This window comes from Plectropomus leopardus, chromosome 21 (genome assembly GCF_026936395.1).
Source record: "Plectropomus leopardus strain MGB_pleo_1.0 chromosome 21, ASM2693639v1, whole genome shotgun sequence".
NCBI classification, from domain to species: domain Eukaryota; kingdom Metazoa; phylum Chordata; class Actinopteri; order Perciformes; family Serranidae; genus Plectropomus; species Plectropomus leopardus.
Genome location: NC_142196.1, coordinates 12,712,955 through 12,733,863, shown reverse-complemented (window position 1 = coordinate 12,733,863; position 20,909 = coordinate 12,712,955). Strand labels below are relative to the sequence as shown.

The 20,909-nt window shown below is 37.2% G+C and overlaps 1 protein-coding gene and 1 long non-coding RNA gene across 3 annotated transcripts in view; one reads left to right on the top strand and one right to left on the bottom strand.

Annotated features, from left to right (window-relative positions):
* The window catches only part of spag6 (sperm associated antigen 6), a 42,616-nt gene that overhangs the window by 21,195 nt on the left and 512 nt on the right, over positions 1–20,909 (top strand). The window contains exons 9-10 of one of the 2 annotated variants that reach the window (XM_042510438.2): positions 20,022–20,138; positions 20,263–20,408. In XM_042510438.2, the coding sequence (XP_042366372.2) occupies positions 20,022–20,138; positions 20,263–20,408 (263 nt within the window). Of the gene's footprint in view, positions 1–20,021; positions 20,139–20,262; positions 20,908–20,909 lie in introns of those variants that run through there. The other variant, XM_088071665.1, reaches the window with a different exon arrangement.
* Positions 16,953–20,276, bottom strand: LOC148186029 (uncharacterized). The gene is made up of 2 exons (XR_015775284.1): positions 20,064–20,276; positions 16,953–17,455 (listed from the first exon to the last, which is right to left on the bottom strand). It is a non-coding gene; the product is annotated as an uncharacterized LOC148186029 (long non-coding RNA).

The following is a 20,909-nucleotide window of genomic DNA, read 5'->3' as shown; positions in this document are numbered from 1 at the left end:
AAATAGCGTGCAAAGACACGCCATAGCATAAAATGTTGCAGAAATGGCCAAAAACAGCATCAAAATGCATGTTGAAAAAATGACCGAAAAGGCAAGGCTATAGTATGGCAAAAATGTCAAAATATGGCACGTCTCAAAAACAGCTGAAAACACCTTAAAACAGTATGAAATAGCGTGCAAAGACACGCCATAGCATAAAATATTGCAGAAATGGCCAAAAACAGCATCAAAATGCATGTTGAAAAAATGACCGAAAAGGCAAGGCTATAGTATGGCAAAAATGTCAAAATATGGCACGCCTCAAAAACAGCTGAAAACACCTTAAAACAGTATGAAATAGCGTGCAAAGACACGCCATAGCATAAAATGTTGCAGAAATGGCCAAAACAGCATCAAAATGCATGTTGAAAAATGACCGAAAAGGCAAGGCTATAGTATGGCAAAAATGTCAAAATATGGCACGTCTCAAAAACAGCTGAAAACACCTTAAAACAGTATGAAATAGCGTGCAAAGACACGCCATAGCATAAAATGTTGCAGAAATGGCCAAAAACAGCATCAAAATGCATGTTGAAAAATGACCAAAAAGGCAAGGCTATAGTATGGCAAAATGTCAAAATATGGCACGTCTCAAAAACAGCTGAAAACACCTTAAAACAGTGTAAAATAGCTTGCAAAGACACGCCATAGCATAAAATGTTGCAGAAATGGCCAAAAACAGCATCAAAATGCATGTTGAAAAATGACCGAAAAGGCAAGGCTATAGTATGGCAAAAATGTCAAAATATGGCAAGTCTCAAAAACAGCTGAAAACACCTTAAAGCAGTGTAAAATAGCTTGCAAAGACACGCCATAGCATAAAATATTGCAGAAATGGCCAAAAACAGCATCAAAATGCATGTTGAAAAATGACCGAAAAGGCAAGGCTATAGTATGGCAAAAATGTCAAAATATGGCACGTCTCAAAAACAGCTGAAAACACCTTAAAACAGTATGAAATAGCGTGCAAAGACACGCCATAGCATAAAATGTTGCAGAAATGGCCAAAAACAGCATCAAAATGCATGTTGAAAAAATGACCGAAAAGGCAAGGCTATAGTATGGCAAAAATGTCAAAATATGGCATCGCCTCAAAAACAGCTGAAAACACCTTAAAACAGTGTAAAATAGCGTGCAAAGACACGCCATAGCATAAAATGTTGCAGAAATGACCAAAGAAAGCATCAAAATGCATGTTGAAAAATGACCGAAAAGGCAAGGCTATAGTATGGCAAAAATGTCAAAATATGGCACGTCTCAAAAACAGCTGAAAACACCTTAAAACAGTGTAAAATAGCTTGCAAAGACACGCCATAGCATAAAATGTTACAGAAATGGCCAAAACAGCATCAAAATGCATGTTGAAAAATGACCAAAAAGGCAAGGCTATAGTATGGCAAAATGTCAAAATATGGCAAGTCTCAAAACAGCTGAAAACACCTTAAAACAGTGTAAAATAGCTTGAAAAGACACGCCATAGCATAAAATATTGCAGAAATGGCCAAAAACAGCATCAAAATGCATGTTGAAAAAATGACCGAAAAGGCAAGGCTATAGTATGGCAAAAATGTCAAAATATGGCACGTCTCAAAAACAGCTGAAAACACCTTAAAACAGTATGAAATAGCGTGCAAAGACACGCCATAGCATAAAATGTTGCAGAAATGGCCAAAAACAGCATCAAAATGCATGTTGAAAAAATGACCGAAAAGGCAAGGCTATAGTATGGCAAAAATGTCAAAATATGGCACGTCTCAAAAACAGCTGAAAACACCTTAAAACAGTGTAAAATAGCTTGCAAAGACACGCCATAGCATAAAATGTTGCAGAAATGGCCAAAAACAGCATCAAAATGCATGTTGAAAAAATGACCGAAAAGGCAAGGCTATAGTATGGCAAAAATGTCAAAATATGGCACGTCTCAAAAACAGCTGAAAACACCTTAAAACAGTGTAAAATAGCTTGCAAAGACACGCCATAGCATAAAATGTTGCAGAAATGGCCAAAAACAGCATCAAAATGCATGTTGAAAAAATGACCAAAAAGGCAAGGCTATAGTATGGCAAAATGTCAAAATATGGCAAGTCTCAAAAACAGCTGAAAACACCTTAAAACAGGATAAAATAGCTTGCAAAGACACGCCATAGCATAAAATATTGCAGAAATGGCCAAAAACAGCATCAAAATGCATGTTGAAAAAATGACCGAAAAGGCAAGGCTATAGTATGGCAAAATGTCAAAATATGGCACGCCTCAAAACAGCTGAACACACCTTAAAACAGTATGAAATAGCGTGCAAAGACACGCCATAGCATAAAATGTTGCAGAAATGGCCAAAAACAGCATCAAAATGCATGTTGAAAAAATGACCGAAAAGGCAAGGCTATAGTATGGCAAAAATGTCAAAATATGGCACGTCTCAAAAACAGCTGAAAACACCTTAAAACAGTGTAAAATAGCGTGCAAAGACACGCCATAGCATAAAATGTTGCAGAAATGGCCAAAAACAGCATCAAAATGCATGTTGAAAAAATGACCGAAAAGGCAAGGCTATAGTATGGCAAAAATGTCAAAATATGGCACGTCTCAAAAACAGCTGAAAACACCTTAAAACAGTATGAAATAGCGTGCAAAGACACGCCATAGCATAAAATGTTGCAGAAATGGCCAAAAACAGCATCAAAATGCATGTTGAAAAAATGACCGAAAAGGCAAGGCTATAGTATGGCAAAATGTCAAAATATGGCACGCCTCAAAAACAGCTGAAAACACCTTAAAACAGTGTAAAATAGCTTGCAAAGACACGCCATAGCATAAAATGTTGCAGAAATGGCCAAAAACAGCATCAAAATGCATGTTGAAAAATGACCGAAAAGGCAAGGCTATAGTATGGCAAAATGTCAAAACATGGTACGTCTCAAAAACAGCTGAAAACACCTTAAAACAGTATGAAATAGCGTGCAAAGACACGCCATAGCATAAAATGTTGCAGAAATGGCCAAAAACAGCATCAAAATGCATGTTGAAAAAATGACCGAAAAGGCAAGGCTATAGTATGGCAAAATGTCAAAATATGGCACGCCTCAAAAACAGCTGAAAACACCTTAAAACAGTATGAAATAGCGTGCAAAGACACGCCATAGCATAAAATGTTGCAGAAATGGCCAAAAACAGCATCAAAATGCATGTTGAAAAAATGACCGAAAAGGCAAGGCTATAGTATGGCAAAAATGTCAAAATATGGCACGCCTCAAAAACAGCTGAAAACACCTTAAAACAGTGTAAAATAGCGTGCAAAGACACGCCATAGCATAAAATGTTGCAGAAATGGCCAAAACAGCATCAAAATGCATGTTGAAAAATGACCGAAAAGGCAAGGCTATAGTATGGCAAAAATGTCAAAATATGGCACGTCTCAAAAACAGCTGAAAACACCTTAAAACAGTATGAAATAGCGTGCAAAGACACGCCATAGCATAAAATGTTGCAGAAATGGCCAAAAACAGCATCAAAATGCATGTTGAAAAAATGACCGAAAAGGCAAGGCTATAGTATGGCAAAATGTCAAAATATGGCACGTCTCAAAACAGCTGAAAACACCTTAAAACAGTGTAAAATAGCTTGCAAAGACACGCCATAGCATAAAATGTTGCAGAAATGGCCAAAAACAGCATCAAAATGCATGTTGAAAAAATGACTGAAAAGGCAAGGCTATAGTATGGCAAAAATGTCAAAATATGGCACGTCTCAAAAACAGCTGAAAACACCTTAAAACAGTGTAAAATAGCTTGCAAAGACACGCCATAGCATAAAATGTTGCAGAAATGGCCAAAAACAGCATCAAAATGCATGTTGAAAAATGACCGAAAAGGCAAGGCTATAGTATGGCAAAAATGTCAAAATATGGCACGTATCAAAAACAGCTGAAAACACCTTAAAACAGTATGAAATAAGCGTGCAAAGACACGCCATAGCATAAAAGGTTGCAGAAATGGCCAAAAACAGCATCAAAATGCATGTTGAAAAAATGACCGAAAAGGCAAGGCTATAGTATGGCAAAAATGTCAAAATATGGCACGTCTCAAAAACAGCTGAAAACACCTTAAAACAGTGTAAAATAGCGTGCAAAGACACGCCATAGCATAAAATGTTGCAAATATGGCCAAAAACAGCATCAAAATGCATGTTGAAAAAATGACCGAAAAGGCAAGGCTATAGTATGGCAAAAATGCCAAAATATGGCACGCCTCAAAAACAGCTGAAAACACCTTAAAACAGTGTAAAATAGCTTGCAAAGACACGCCATAGCATAAAATGTTGCAGAAATGGCCAAAAACAGCATCAAAATGCATGTTGAAAAAATGACCAAAAAGGCAAGGCTATAGTATGGCAAAAATGTCAAAATATGGCAAGTCTCAAAAACAGCTGAAAACACCTTAAAACAGTGTAAAATAGCTTGCAAAGACACGCCATAGCATAAAATGTTGCAGAAATGGCCAAAAACAGCATCAAAATGCATGTTGAAAAATGACCGAAAAGGCAAGGCTATAGTATGGCAAAAATGTCAAAATATGGCACGCCTCAAAAACAGCTGAAAACACCTTAAAACAGTATGAAATAGCGTTGCAAAGACACGCCATAGCATAAAATGTTGCAGAAATGGCCAAAACAGCATCAAAATGCATGTTGAAAAAATGACCGAAAAGGCAAGGCTATAGTATGGCAAAATGTCAAAATATGGCACGTCTCAAAACAGCTGAAAACACCTTAAAACAGTGTAAAATAGCTTGCAAAGACACGCCATAGCATAAAATGTTGCAGAAATGGCCAAAAACACCATTAAAATGCATGTTGAAAAAATGACGGAAAAGGCAAGGCTATAATATGGCAAAATGTCAAAATATGGCACGTCTCAAAAACAGCTGAAAACACCTTAAAACAGTGTAAAATAGCTTGCAAAGACACGCCATAGCATAAAATGTTGCAGAAATGGCCAAAAACAGCACCAAAATGCATGTTGAAAAAATGACCAAAAGGCAAGGCTATAGTATGGCAAAATGTCAAAATATGGCACGTCTCAAAACAGCTGAAAACACCTTAAAACAGTGTAAAATAGCTTGCAAAGACACGCCATAGCATAAAATGTTGCAGAAATGGCCAAAACAGCATCAAAATGCATGTTGAAAAAATGACCGAAAAGGCAAGGCTATAGTATGGCAAAAATGTCAAAATATGGCACGTCTCAAAAACAGCTGAAAACACCTTAAAACAGTATGAAATAGCGTGCAAAGACACGCCATAGCATAAAATGTTGCAGAAATGGCCAAAAACAGCATCAAAATACATGTTGAAAAAATGACCAAAAAGGCAAGGCTATAGTATGGCAAAATGTCAAAATATGGCACGCCTCAAAAACAGCTGAAAAACACCTTAAAACAGTGTAAAATAGCGTGCAAAGACACGCCATAGCATAAAATGTTGCAGAAATGGCCAAAAACAGCATCAAAATGCATGTTGAAAAAATGACCGAAAAGGCAAGGCTATAGTATGGCAAAAATGTCAAAATATGGCACGTCTCAAAAACAGCTGAAAACACCTTAAAACAGTGTAAAATAGCGTGCAAAGACACGCCATAGCATAAAATGTTGCAGAAATGGCCAAAAACAGCATCAAAATGCATGTTGAAAAAATGACCGAAAAGGCAAGGCTATAGTATGGCAAAAATGTCAAAATATGGCACGTCTCAAAAACAGCTGAAAACACCTTAAAACAGTATGAAATAAGCGTGCAAAGACACGCCATAGCATAAAATGTTGCAGAAATGGCCAAAAACAGCATCAAAATGCATGTTGAAAAAATGACCGAAAAGGCAAGGCTATAGTATGGCAAAAATGTCAAAATATGGCACGTCTCAAAAACAGCTGAAAACACCTTAAAACAGTGTAAAATAGCGTGCAAAGACACGCCATAGCATAAAATGTTGCAGAAATGGCCAAAAACAGCATCAAAATGCATGTTGAAAAAATGACCAAAAAGGCAAGGCTATAGTATGGCAAAAATGTCAAAATATGGCACGTCTCAAAAACAGCTGATAACACCTTAAAACAGTATAAAATAGCGTGCAAAGACACGCCATAGCATAAAATGTTGCAGAAATGGCCAAAAACAGCATCAAAATGCATGTTGAAAAATGACCGAAAAGGCAAGGCTATAGTATGGCAAAAATGTCAAAATATGGCACGTCTCAAAAACAGCTGAAAACACCTTAAAACAGTGTAAAATAGCGTGCAAAGACACGCCATAGCATAAAATGTTGCAGAAATGGCCAAAAACAGCATCAAAATGCATGTTGAAAAATGACCGAAAAGGCAAGGCTATAGTATGGCAAAATGTCAAAATATGGCAAGTCTCAAAAACAGCTGAAAACACCTTAAAACAGTGTAAAATAGCTTGCAAAGACACGCCATAGCATAAAATGTTGCAGAAATGGCCAAAAACAGCATCAAAATGCATGTTGAAAAAATGACCGAAAAGGCAAGGCTATAGTATGGCAAAAATGTCAAAATATGGCACGTCTCAAAAACAGCTGAAAACACCTTAAAACAGTGTAAAATAGCTTGCAAAGACACGCCATAGCATAAAATGTTGCAGAAATGGCCAAAAACAGCATCAAAATGCATGTTGAAAAAATGACCGAAAAGGCAAGGCTATAGTATGGCAAAAATGTCAAAATATGGCACGTGTCAAAAACAGCTGATAACACCTTAAAACAGTATGAAATAGCGTGCAAAGACACGCCATAGCATAAAATGTTGCAGAAATGGCCAAAAACAGCATCAAAATGCATGTTGAAAAAATGACCGAAAAGGCAAGGCTATAGTATGGCAAAATGTCAAAATATGGCACGCCTCAAAAACAGCTGAAAACACCTTAAAACAGTGTAAAATAGCTTGCAAAGACACGCCATAGCATAAAATGTTGCAGAAATGGCCAAAAACAGCATCAAAATGAATGTTGAAAAAATGACCGAAAAGGCAAGGCTATAGTATGGCAAAAATGTCAAAATATGGCACGTGTCAAAAACAGCTGAAAACACCTTAAAACAGTATGAAATAGCGTGCAAAGACACGCCATAGCATAAAATGTTGCAGAAATGGCCAAAAACAGCATCAAAATGCATGTTGAAAAAATGACCGAAAAGGCAAGGCTATAGTATGGCAAAAATGTCAAAATATGGCACGTCTCAAAAACAGCTGAAAACACCTTAAAACAGTGTAAAATAGCTTGCAAAGACACGCCATAGCATAAAATGTTGCAGAAATGGCCAAAAACAGCATCAAAATGCATGTTGAAAAAATGACCGAAAAAGGCAAGGCTATAGTATGGCAAAATGTCAAAATATGGCATCGTCTCAAAAACAGCTGAAAACACCTTAAAACAGTGTAAAATAGTGTGGCAAGACACGCCATAGCATAAAATGTTGCAGAAATGGCCAAAAACAGCATCAAAATGCATGTTGAAAAAATGACCGAAAAGGCAAGGCTATAGTATGGCAAAAATGTCAAAATATGGCATCGCCTCAAAAACAGCTGAAAACACCTTAAAACAGTGTAAAATAGCTTGCAAAGACACGCCATAGCATAAAATGTTGCAGAAATGGCCAAAACAGCATCAAAATGCATGTTGAAAAAATGACCGAAAAGGCAAGGCTATAGTATGGCAAAATGTCAAAATATGGCACGCCTCAAAAACAGCTGAAAACACCTTAAAACAGTGTAAAATAGCGTGCAAAGACACGCCATAGCATAAAATGTTCCAGAAATGGCCAAAAACAGCATCAAAATGCATGTTGAAAAATGACCGAAAAGGCAAGGCTATAGTATGGCAAAAATGTCAAAATATGGCACGTCTCAAAAACAGCTGAAAACACCTTAAAACAGTGTAAAATAGCTTGCAAAGACACGCCATAGCATAAAATGTTGCAGAAATGGCCAAAAACAGCATCAAAATGCATGTTGAAAAAATGACCGAAAAGGCAAGGCTATAGTATGGCAAAAATGTCAAAATATGGCATGTCTCAAAAACAGCTGAAACCACCTTAAAACAGTGTAAAATAGCGTTGCAAAGACACGTCATAGCATAAAATGTTGCAGAAATGGCCAAAAACAGCATCAAAATGCATGTTGAAAAAATGATCGAAAAGGCAAGGCTATAGTATGGCAAAAATGTCAAAATATGGCACGCCTCAAAACAGCTGAAAACACCTTAAAACAGTATGAAATAGCGTGCAAAGACACGCCATAGCATAAAATGTTGCAGAAATAGCCAAAAAGAGCATCAAAATGCATGTTGAAAAATGACCGAAAAGGCAAGGCTATAGTATGGCAAAATGTCAAAATATGGCACGATCTCAAAACAGCTGAAAACACCTTAAAACAGTGTAAAATAGCGTGCAAAGACACGCCATAGCATAAAATGTTTCAGAAATGGCCAAAAACAGCATCAAAATGCATGTTGAAAAAATGACCGAAAAGGCAAGGCTATAGTATGGCAAAATGTCAAAATATGGAACGTCACAAAAACAACTGAAAACCCCTTAAAACAGTGTAAAATAGCGTGCAAAGACACGCCATAGCATAAAATGTTGCAGAAATGGCCAAAAACAGCATCAAAATGCATGTTGAAAAAATGACCGAAAAGGCAAGGCTATAGTATGGCAAAATGTCAAAATATGGCGCGTCTCAAAACAGCTGAAAACACCTTAAAACAGTGTAAAATAGCTTGCAAAGACACGCCATAGCATAAAATGTTGCAGAAATGGCCAAAAACAGCATCAAAATGCATGTTGAAAAAATGACCGAAAAGGCAAGGCTATAGTATGGCAAAAATGTCAAAATATGGCACGTCTCAAAAACAGCTGAAAACACCTTAAAACAGTATGAAATAGCGTGCAAAGACACGCCATAGCATAAAATGTTGCAGAAATGGCCAAAAACAGCATCAAAATACATGTTGAAAAAATGACCGAAAAGGCAAGGCTATAGTATGGCAAAAAATGTCAAAATATGGCACGTCTCAAAAACAGCTGAAAACACCTTAAAACAGTGTAAAATAGCTTGCAAAGACACGCCATAGCATAAAATGTTGCAGAAATGGCCAAAAACAGCATCAAAATGCATGTTGAAAAATGACCGAAAAGGCAAGGCTATAGTATGGCAAAAATGTCAAAATATGGCATCGCCTCAAAACAGCTGAAAACACCTTAAAACAGTATAAAATAGCGTGCAAAGACACGCCATAGCATAAAATGTTGCAGAAATGGCCAAAAACAGCATCAAAATGCATGTTGAAAAAATGACCAAAAAGGCAAGGCTATAGTATGGCAAAAATGTCAAAATATGGCACGTCTCAAAAACAGCTGAAAACACCTTAAAACAGTGTAAAATAGCGTGCAAAGACACGCCATAGCATAAAATGTTGCAGAAATGGCCAAAAACAGCATCAAAATGCATGTTGAAAAAATGACCAAAAAGGCAAGGCTATAGTATGGCAAAAATGTCAAAATATGGCACGTCTCAAAAACAGCTGAAAACACCTTAAAACAGTGTAAAATAAGCGTGCAAAGACACGCCATAGCATAAAATGTTGCAGAAATGGCCAAAAACAGCATCAAAATGCATGTTGAAAAAATGACCGAAAAGGCAAGGCTATAGTATGGCAAAAATGTCAAAATATGGCACGTCTCAAAAACAGCTGAAAACACCTTAAAACAGTATGAAATAGCGTGCAAAGACACGCCATAGCATAAAATGTTGCAGAAATGGCCAAAAACAGCATCAAAATGCATGTTGAAAAAATGACCGAAAAGGCAAGGCTATAGTATGGCAAAATGTCAAAATATGGCACGTCTCAAAAACAGCTGAAAACACCTTAAAACAGTATAAAATAGCGTAAAAGACACGCCATAGCATAAAATGTTGCAGAAATGGCCAAAAACAGCATCAAAATGCATGTTGAAAAATGACCGAAAAGGCAAGGCTATAGTATGGCAAAATGTCAAAATATGGCACGTCTCAAAAACAGCTGAAAACACCTTAAAACAGTGTAAAATAGCGTGCAAAGACACGCCATAGCATAAAATGTTGCAAAAATGGCTAAAAACAGCATCAAAATGCATGTTGAAAAAATGACTGAAAAGGCAAGGCTATAGTATGGCAAAAATGTCAAAATATGGCACGTCTCAAAAACAGCTGAAAACACCTTAAAACAGTATAAAATAGCGTGCAAAGACACGCCATAGCATAAAATGTTGCAAAAATGGCCAAAAACAGCATCAAAATGCATGTTGAAAAAATGACAGAAAAGGCAAGGCTATATGGCAAAAATGTCAAAATATGGCACGTCTCAAAAACAGCTGAAAACATCTTAAAACAGTGTAAAATAGCGTGCAAAGACACGCCATAGCATAAAATGTTGAAAAAATGGCCAAAAACAGCATCAAAATGCATGTTGAAAAAATGACCAAAAAGGCAAGGCTATAGTATGGCAAAAATGTCAAAATATGACATGTCTCAAAAACAGCTGAAAACACCTCAAAACAGCATAAAATAGCGTGCAAAGACACACCATAGCATAAAGTGTTGCAAAAATGGCAAACAAACACCATAAAAATGCATGTTGAAAAATGACCGAAAAGGCAAGGCTATAGTATGGCAAAATGTCAAAATATGGCATATCCCAAAAACAGCTGAAAACACCTTAAAACAGTGTAAAATAGCGTGCAAAGACACACCATAGCATAAATGTTGCAAAATGGCATAAAATGCATGTTGAAAAATGAAAAGGCTATAGTATGCAAAAATGTCATTTAATTCATTGGTATCATACAAGACAGTGAAAACATTACTTGAGCACTACAAAAATTAAAATGCATGAAAAACATTACTATGCCTTCTTATAAGATACATTGCATACAATACACTACAATACTATACATTACAGCACATGCAATAACACACATATTTTTCAGAGAAATTGTTCAGACACTTGACCATCTATGAACCATAACTTTAAATTTCTTTCACAAGAAAGGTAATTGTCATGTTCCCTGAGCTGCGCTGGAAGAGTATTCCAGGTATGAGTAGCTCTCACCGAAAATTCTGCCTGACCAAAAGCAATCCTTCTGTTTGGAGCTAAAGTCTCTTCTCGTGAACGACCCGGTATGCCAGTCAGTAGATGTTTTCTGTTTTATAAAAGCACCAAAGGAGGGAGGAGCCAAGTCATGCAGTATTTAAGACAGACATCCTTAAATCTAACAAAATTATCCAAGCTCAGTACGTTCTGGTTTGTAATGCTGTGACATTGATATTGCATGTCCCAAAAACAGCTGAAAACACCTCAAAACAGCATGAAATACAGTGCAGAGACAAGCCATAACATAAAATGTTGCTAAAATGACCAAAAACATCATTAAAATACATGTTGAAAAAATGACGGAAAAGGCAAGGCTATAGTATGGCAAAAATGTTAAAATGTGATATATCCCCAAAACAGCTTAAAACATCTTAAAACAGTATAAAATAGCATGCAAAGACACGCCATAGCATAAAATGTTGCAGAAATGGCCAAAAACAGCATCAAAATGCATGTTGAAAAAATGACCAAAAAGGCAAGGCTATAGTATGGCAAAAATGTCAAAATATGGCATGTCTCAAAAACAGCTGAAAACACCTTAAAACAGTATAAAATAGCGTGGCAAGACACGTCATAGCATAAAATGTTGCAGAAATGGCCAAAAACAGCATCAAAATGCATGTTGAAAAAATGACCCAAAAGGCAAGGCTATAGTATGGCAAAAATGTCAAAATATGGCACATCTCAAAAACAGTTGAAAACACCTTAAAATAGCATAAAATGGTGTGGCAAGACACGCCATAGCATAGAATGTTGCAACAATGGCCAAAAACACCATAAAAATGCATGTTGAAAAAAAAATTACCCAAAAGGCAAGGCTATAGTATGGCAAAAATGTTAAAATGTGATATATCCCCAAAACAGCTTAAAACATCTCAAAATAGCATAAAACACCGTGCCAAGACACGCCATAGCGAAGAATTTAGCAAAAATGGCCAAAAACACCATTAAAATGCATGTTGAAAAAATGACGGAAAAGGCAAGGCTATAGTATGGCAAAAATGTCAAAATAAGACATGTCTCAAAAACAGCTGAAAACACCTTAAAACAGTATAAAATAGCACGCAAAGACACGCCATAGCATAAAATTTTGCAGAAATGGCCAAAAACAGCACCAAAATGCATGTTGAAAAAATGACCCAAAAGGCAAGGCTATAGTATGGCAAAAATGTCAAAATATGGCACATCTCAAAAACAGTTGAAAACACCTTAAAATAGCATAAAATGGTGTGGCAAGACACGCCATAGCATAGAATGTTGCAACAATGGCCAAAAACACCATAAAAATGCATGTTGAAAAAAAAATTACCCAAAAGGCAAGGCTATAGTATGGCAAAAATGTTAAAATGTGATATATCCCCAAAACAGCTTAAAACATCTCAAAATAGCATAAAATAGCATGGCAAAGACACGCCATAGCATAAAATGTTGCAGAAATGGCCAAAAACACCATTAAAATGCATGTTGAAAAAATGACGGAAAAGGCAAGGCTATAGTATGGCAAAAATGTCAAAATAAGACATGTCTCAAAAACAGCTGAAAACACCTTAAAACAGTATAAAATAGCATGGCAAGACACGTCATAGCATAAAATTTTGCAGAAATGGCCAAAAACAGCACCAAAATGCATGTTGAAAAAATGACCAAAAAGGCAAGGCTATAGTATGGCAAAAATGTCAAAATATGACATGTCTCAAAAACAGCTGAAAACACCTAAAAACAGCATAAAATAGCGTGCAAAGACACGCCATAGCATAAAATGTTGCAGAAATGGCCAAAAACACCATAAAACTGCATGTTGAAAAAATGACTGAAAAGGCAAGGCTATAGTATGGCAAAAATGTCAAAATATGGCACGTCTCAAAAACAGCTAAAAACACCTCAAAACAGCATAAAATAGCATGGCAAGACACACCATAGCATAAAATGTTGCAGAAATGGCCAAAAACAGCATCAAAATGTATGTTGAAAAAATGACCGAAAAGGCAAGGCTATAGTATGGCAAAAATGTCAAAATATGGCACGTCTCAAAAACAGCTGAAAACACCTTAAAACAGTATAAAATAGCATGGCAAGACACGCCATAGCATAAAATGTTGCAGAAATGGCCAAAAACAGCATCAAAATGCATGTTGAAAAAATGACCAAAAAGGCAAGGCTATAGTATGGCAAAAATGTCAAAATATGGCATGTCTCAAAAACAGCTGAAAACACCTTAAAACAGTATAAAATAGCGTGCAAAGACACGCCATAGCATAAAATGTTGCAGAAATGGCCAAAAACAGCATCAAAATGCATGTTGAAAAAATGACGGAAAAGGCAAGGCTATAGTATGGCAAAAATGTCAAAATAAGACATGTCTCAAAAACAGCTGAAAACACCTTAAAACAGTATAAAATAGCGTGGCAAGACACGTCATAGCATAAAATGTTGCAGAAATGGCCAAAAACAGCATCAAAATGCATGTTGAAAAAATGACCCAAAAGGCAAGGCTATAGTATGGCAAAAATGTCAAAATATGACATGTCTCAAAAACAGCTGAAAACACCTTAAAACAGTATAAAATAGTGTGCAAAGACACGCCATAGCATTAAATGTTGGAAAAATTGCCAAAAACAGCATCAAAATGCATTGGTGAAAAAATGACCAAAAAGGCAAGGCTATAGTATGGCAAAAATGTTAAAATATGTTATATCCCCAAAACAGCTTAAAACATCTCAAAATAGCATAAAACACCGTGCCAAAACACGCCATAATGAAGAATTTAGCAAAAATGGCCAAATACACCATTAAAATGCATGTTGAAAAAATGACGGAAAAGGCAAGGCTATAGTATGGCAAAAATGTCAAAATATGACATGTCTCAAAAACAGCTAAAAACACCTAAAAACAGCATAAAATAGCACGCAAAGACACGCCATAGCATAAAATGTTGCAGAAATGGCCAAAAACACCATAAAACTGCATGTTGAAAAAATGACTGAAAAGGCAAGGCTATAGTATGGCAAAAATGTCAAAATATGGCACGTCTCAAAAACAGCTAAAAACACCTCAAAACAGCATAAAATAGCATGGCAAGACACACCATAGCATAAAATGTTGCAGAAATGGCCAAAAACAGCATCAAAATGTATGTTGAAAAAATGACCGAAAAGGCAAGGCTATAGTATGGCAAAAATGTCAAAATATGGCACGTCTCAAAAACAGCTGAAAACATCTTAAAACAGCATAAAATAGTGCTCCAAAACACGCCATAGCATAAAATGTTGCAGAAATAGCCAAAAACAGCATCAAAATGCATGTTGAAAAAATGACGGAAAAGGCAAGGCTATAGTATGGCAAAAATGTCAAAATATGGCACGTCTCAAAAACAGCTGAAAACACCTTAAAACAGTATGAAATAGCGTGCAAAGACACGCCATAGCATAAAATGTTGCAGAAATGGCCAAAAACAGCATCAAAATGCATGTTGAAAAAATGACCGAAAAGGCAAGGCTATAGTATGGCAAAAATGTCAAAATAAGACATGTCTCAAAAACAGCTGAAAACACCTTAAAACAGCATAAAATAGCGTGCAAAGACACACCATAGCATAAAATGTTGCAGAAATGGCCAAAAACATCATTAAAATGCATGTTGAAAAAATGACGGAAAAGGCAAGGCTATAGTATGGCAAAAATGTCAAAATATGACATGTCCCAAAAACATCTGAGAACACCTAAAAGCAGCATGAAAAAGTGTGCAAAGTCACGTCATAACATAAATGTTGCAAAAATTGCCCAAAAAGAACATAAAAATGCATGTTGAAAAAACTGACCCAAAAGGCAAGACTATAGTACGGCAAAAATGTCAAAATATGACATGTCCCAATAATAGCTGAAAAGACCTTAAGACAGCATAAAGTGGTGTTCCAAGACACGCCATAGCATAAAATGTTTCTAAAATGGCCAAAAAACCAATAAAAATTAATGTTGAAAAATAGACCCAAAAGGTAAGGCAATAAGTATGGCAAAAATGTCAAAATATGACATGTCCCCAAAACAGCTTTAAAAAACCTAAAAAGAGCATAATACACTGTGCCAAGACACGCCATAGCATAGAATGTTGCAACAATGGCCAAAAACACCATAACAATGCATGTTGAAAAAATGACCAAAAAGGCAAGGCTATAATATGGCAAAAATGTCAAAATATTGCATGTCTCAAAAACAGCTGAAAACACCTTAAAACAGTATAAAATAGCATGGCAAGACACGCCATAGCATAAAATGTTGCAAAAATGGCCAAAAACAGCATCAAAATGCATGTTGAAAAAATGACCGAAAAGGGAAGGCTATAATATGGCAAAAATGTCAAAATATTGCATGTCTCAAAAACAGCTGAAAACATCTCAAAATAGCATAAAATACTGTGCCAAGACACGCCATAGCGAAGAATTTAGCAAAAATGGCCAAAAACACCCATAAAAGTGCATGTTGAAAAAAAAAGACCCAAAAGGCAAGGCAAAAATGTCAAAATATTACATGTCCCAAAAACAGCTTAAACACCTCAAAACAGCATAATATACCATGTAAAGACAGGCCATAGCATAAAATGTTGCAAAAATGGCCAAAAACAACATAAAAATGCATGTTGAAAAAATCACCGAAAAGGCAAGGCTATAGTATGGCAAAAATGTCAAAATATGACTTGTCCCAAAAACAGTTGAACACCTCAAAACAGCATAAAATACCGTGCCAAGACACGCCATAGCATAAAATGTTGCAACAATGGCCAAAAACAGCATCAAAATGCATGTTGAAAAAATCACCGAAAAGGCAAGGCTATCGTATGGCAAAAATGTCAAAATATGACATGTCCCAAAAACAGCTTAAAACACCTCAAAATAGCATAAAATACTGTGCCAAGACACACCATAGCCAAAAACCTCATAAAAATGCATGTCAAAAAAATGACCGAAAACCAATACTGTAATATGGCAAAAAATGGGAAAAAATGACCAAAACTGCAATCCTGTAGAGTGGCGACATATGCCAAAATATTACATGTCCAATAAACATATGAAAACCATGTAAAATCACATAAGACCACATGCTGAGACACGCCATAGTATAGGATTTTCTAAAAATGGCAAAAAACAACAAAAAATAGTATGTCAAATGACCAGTAATGCATGACTATAGTATGGTGAAATATGTCAAAATATGACATCTAAAAAAAACCAGCTCAAAACAACATTAAACTATATAAAATAGCACACAGAGGCAGGCCGTAGCATAGGATGTTGCAAAAACAGCCAAAAACAACATAAAATAGCATGTCGAAAAAATTAGTAGTATGGCGAAAAATGTCAAAATATGACTTTCAAGGAGCAACAGCTCTCCTCTTTAAGAGTTTGTGTCTCTCCCTTTACTTTGACGAACAAATCGAACAACATCAGATCTACGAGAGTGGCTTGTTAGAGAGTTGAGGTGTCTGTTTCTTTCTGAGTGATGGATATCCAATAATGCTATCTTTCATGGTTAACCAAACCAGGAGTTAAACCCTCTACCACCCGGGCCTAGGGAGCATCTCCAGTCCCTCTACTCTTGGGAAACTGAAAGTTTGCTTTTGTCCAGCAACCTGTTTCTTTTTTTGTTTTGTTTTGTTTTGTTTTCTTATTTTTGTCTTTTAGCCACTCAACAGATTCTCAGAGGGATTAAAAGGCTAACACCCAGGGATGGTAGAAAAAGGTTAAAACTGCTCAAGGCAGGCTTTATTCAAAGATAAAAATGTCAAAAGCATAACTCAGAAGCAACAGTTACCTCACTCCTTTATATGGGAGTTACATATACCATCTAACAAGATCTAAGCAAGATAAGGCAAAAGCACATACAGTGATCTGTTGTTCCTCTTTATCTGGAGGTCCGTCACATCCTGTCTTTCCACTGTCCATCTCTTCTCATTGGCTGGCCTTGGGGTGGCGTGTTCAAGTAGAAACCTTCTCCTCCTGCTGCTGGGAAGTTTCCATCCCCTGCATGTGGTTTCCTGTCACTGATTGCTCAAATGGCTGCTGCTACTGATTCATGAACATGTTAAACATGCTCATGAGCCAGGGTGCAGCTGTTTGCATGTTCAAGAAGGGGTTCATCTCCCTCAGAGGGAATGAGCAGCTTGGGTTAGGATCTGGGTGCAAGTTTCCATTCTTGGCTGGTCTCCCAACGATGACATGTCCAAAAAACAACTGGAATTCATATAGCATAGCATATACAGACACGTCATAGTATTAAATGTTGAACACAAGTCCAATAACATCATAATATAGCATGTCATGTTTTCAACATGTCAACACACGTCTTAATAGAGAATTTTAAACAAACGGACAAAAACATTATAATATTGCATGTCGAAAAAATGACAAAAAATGTCACAATATTACATGTCCAAGTATAGAATGTCGAAAAAACGCCATAGCATGTGGTCCAAAATAGCATTAAAAGGTAATACTATAGCATGTGGTTCAAAATAGCACAAAAAAGTCACCACAGTATGTGGTCCAAAGTCACATAAAAAAAAGTCATACTCTAGTATGTGTTCCAAAGTAGCATTAAAAAGTCATACTATAGTATGTCGTCCAAAATAGCACAAAAATGTCATAGTATAGTATGTTATCCAAAATAGCATTAAAAAGTCAGTATAGTTTGTCGTCTAAAATAGCACAAAAAAAGTCATAGTATGGTATGTTGTCCAAAATAGCACCAAAAAGTCATACTATCATATTTCATTAAAATTAATAACATAAATAAAGCAAGTCATCCAAAATAGCTTTACATTTTATTGTATAGTGTGTCCTTCAAAACAGCATAAAAATGCCATACTATAGGTTGTTGTCCAAATAGCACAAAAAAGTCATAGTATGGTATGCCCTCCAAAATAGCTTAAAAAAAGTCATAGTACGATATGTCGTCCAAAATAGCACAGAAAAGTCATTGTATGTAGTTCAAAATAGCACAAAAAAAGTCATGGTATATTATGTCATCCAAAATAGCACAAAAAGTCATACTATAGCATGTCATCAAAAATAGCATAAAAAAGTAATAGTATATCATATCGTCCAAAATAACACAAAAAAATCATACCATAGTATGTCCTCCAAAATTGCACAGAAGTCATCATAGTAAAAATGTCATACTATAGGTTGTTGTCCAAATAGCACAAAAAAGTCATAGTATGGTATGTCCTCCAAAATAGCTTAAAAAAAGTCACAGTATGGTATGTCGTCCAAAATAGCACAAAAAAGTCATAGTGTAGCATGTCATCCAAAATAGCACAGAAAAGTCATTGTATGTCGTCCAAAATAGCACAAAAAAAGTCATGGTATATTATGTCATCCAAAATAGCACAAAAAGTCATACTATAGTATTTCATCCAAAATAGTATCCACTGTCATGGTGTGTCATGTCATGTCATGTCATGTCAAAATAGTCCCAGGCCAGGGGATCCCGAGGCGTTCCCAGGCCACGCTCTTCAGAGTGTCCTGGGTCTTCCCCGGGGTCTCCTACTGGTGGGACGTGCCCTGAACACCTCACCATGGAGGTGTTCGGGAGGCATCTGAATTAGATGCCTGAGCCACCTCACCAGGCTCTTCTCAACGCGGATCCTCCCGGATGACCGAGCTTCTCACCCTATCTCTAAGGGAGAGCCCAGGGAGTTGAAGCTCCTTCTGCTGGGAGACTCTACCAGACGTACCCAGCAGAACCTCACAATGCGTTTGGGTCTGCCAGGTCTGACCGGCGTCCTCCCCCACCATCGGAGCCAATTCACCACCAAGTGGTGATCAGTTGACAGCTCCGCCCCTCTCTTCACCCAAGTGTCCAAGATATGCAGCCGCAAGTTCGACGACACGATTACAAAGTTGATCATTGAACTGCGACCTAGGGTGTCCTGATGCCAAGTGCACATATGGACACCCTTATGCCTGAACATGGTGTTCGTTGTGGACAATCTGTGGCTACCACAGAAGTCCAATAACAAAACACCACTTAGGTTCAGATCGGGGGGGGGCATTCCTCCCGATCACGCCCCTCCAGGTCTCACTGTCGCTGCCAACATGAGCATTGAAGTCCCCTAGCAGAACGAGGGAATCCCCAGTAGGAGAACTCTCCAGCACCCCCTCTAAGGACTCTAAAAAGGGTGGATACTCCGAGCTGCTGTTTGGACCATAAGCACAAACAACAGTCAGGATCCGCCCCACCCATAGGCGGAGCGAGGCTACTCTCTTGTCCACCGGGGTAAACTCCAACATACAGGCACTGAGCCAGGGGGCAATAAGTATTGCCATCCCTGCCCGGCGCCTCTCACCAGTGACAACTCCAGAATAGAAGAGAGTCCCTCTCGAGAAGACTGGTTTTTGGAGCCCAAGCTATGTGTCGAAGTGAGGCCAACTATATCTAGTCGGAACTTCTCAACCTTGCGCACCAGCTCAGGCTCCTTCCCCACCAGAGAGATGACATTCCACGTCCCTAGAGCTAGCTTCTGCAGCCGAGGATCGGACCGCCAAGGTCCTTGCCTTTGGCTGCCGCCCAACTCACATCGCACCCGACCCCATTGGCCCCTCCTATGGGTGGTGAGCCCATGGGAAGGATCTAGTGAGCTATGCTTGGTCTGGTCCCTCCCTGGTCTTTTAAAACCATAGAGAGAATCATAAGTCAGTTCCTATCAAAGGTCACTTTCTGTAAGGCTGATAACAAAAAAAGGAAATGCTTTATATGACTGTATGCTTTATACTTCATTCCTTCTGTGATTTTCAGAGTAAGAAGGCTCTGAAGAGTATTCTGCAGAAGTGCACATACCTGCCAGGTCTGGAGCCACTCCTTTATGACGTCCCAAGCAACATCCTTAAACATGTTGTCTGCCAGTTCAGCAAGGTGAGCGAATCCACAGCCTGAAACAGTCATCTGCATAGTAAAAATCAACATTGTTATTTTTTCACATTTTGTTGACAAAGATTTTCAATCTGTATTAAATACTCTTTTATGCCACTTCTTAAAGGTGCTACCTCATGACAGTAAGGCTCGCCGCCTGTTTGTGACCAGTGGGGGGCTTAAGAAAGTGCAAGAAATTGAGGCTGAGCCTGGCTCCCCTCTGCAGGAGCACATCAATGCTATCAACAGCTGTTTCCCTGAGGAGATAGTCAGGTGTGTTTCTTTACCCAGTACACACACATGCTTAAACACATATTTTGTTAACATCAAAAACCTTTTTGGAACAGCTCTGAGCAACATAAACAGTAATCTAGGAGTGACTGAGCAGACCACATGATCTCAGTCTTTTCAGAGACAGTGTGTGCTGAGTCAGCTGCAAGTTTTTAGCAGTATGTCTTTTCTCCACCTCATTTTTCCATTCTTTAACAATCATAAAATAATAATCTTTGTTTTTGTTTTTTTATTAATTCAGAGTAAAAAATACTTTAATAATACCATAAGCCTAAATAAATTACAGTAATGTATATAATTATAATAAAAGGTAACATAAGAATAAACTCAGCAAATACAGTTAAATAGGTTAATAAACTGGATCAGTAATAAGCAAATGTAAAAGCAGAGTTAAGTTGCATAATTATGATAAAAGAGACATAATATCCATAAGTTTAAAACCTAGTGTACAGGTTGATTATTCTTTGTGTGTGTGTGTGTGTG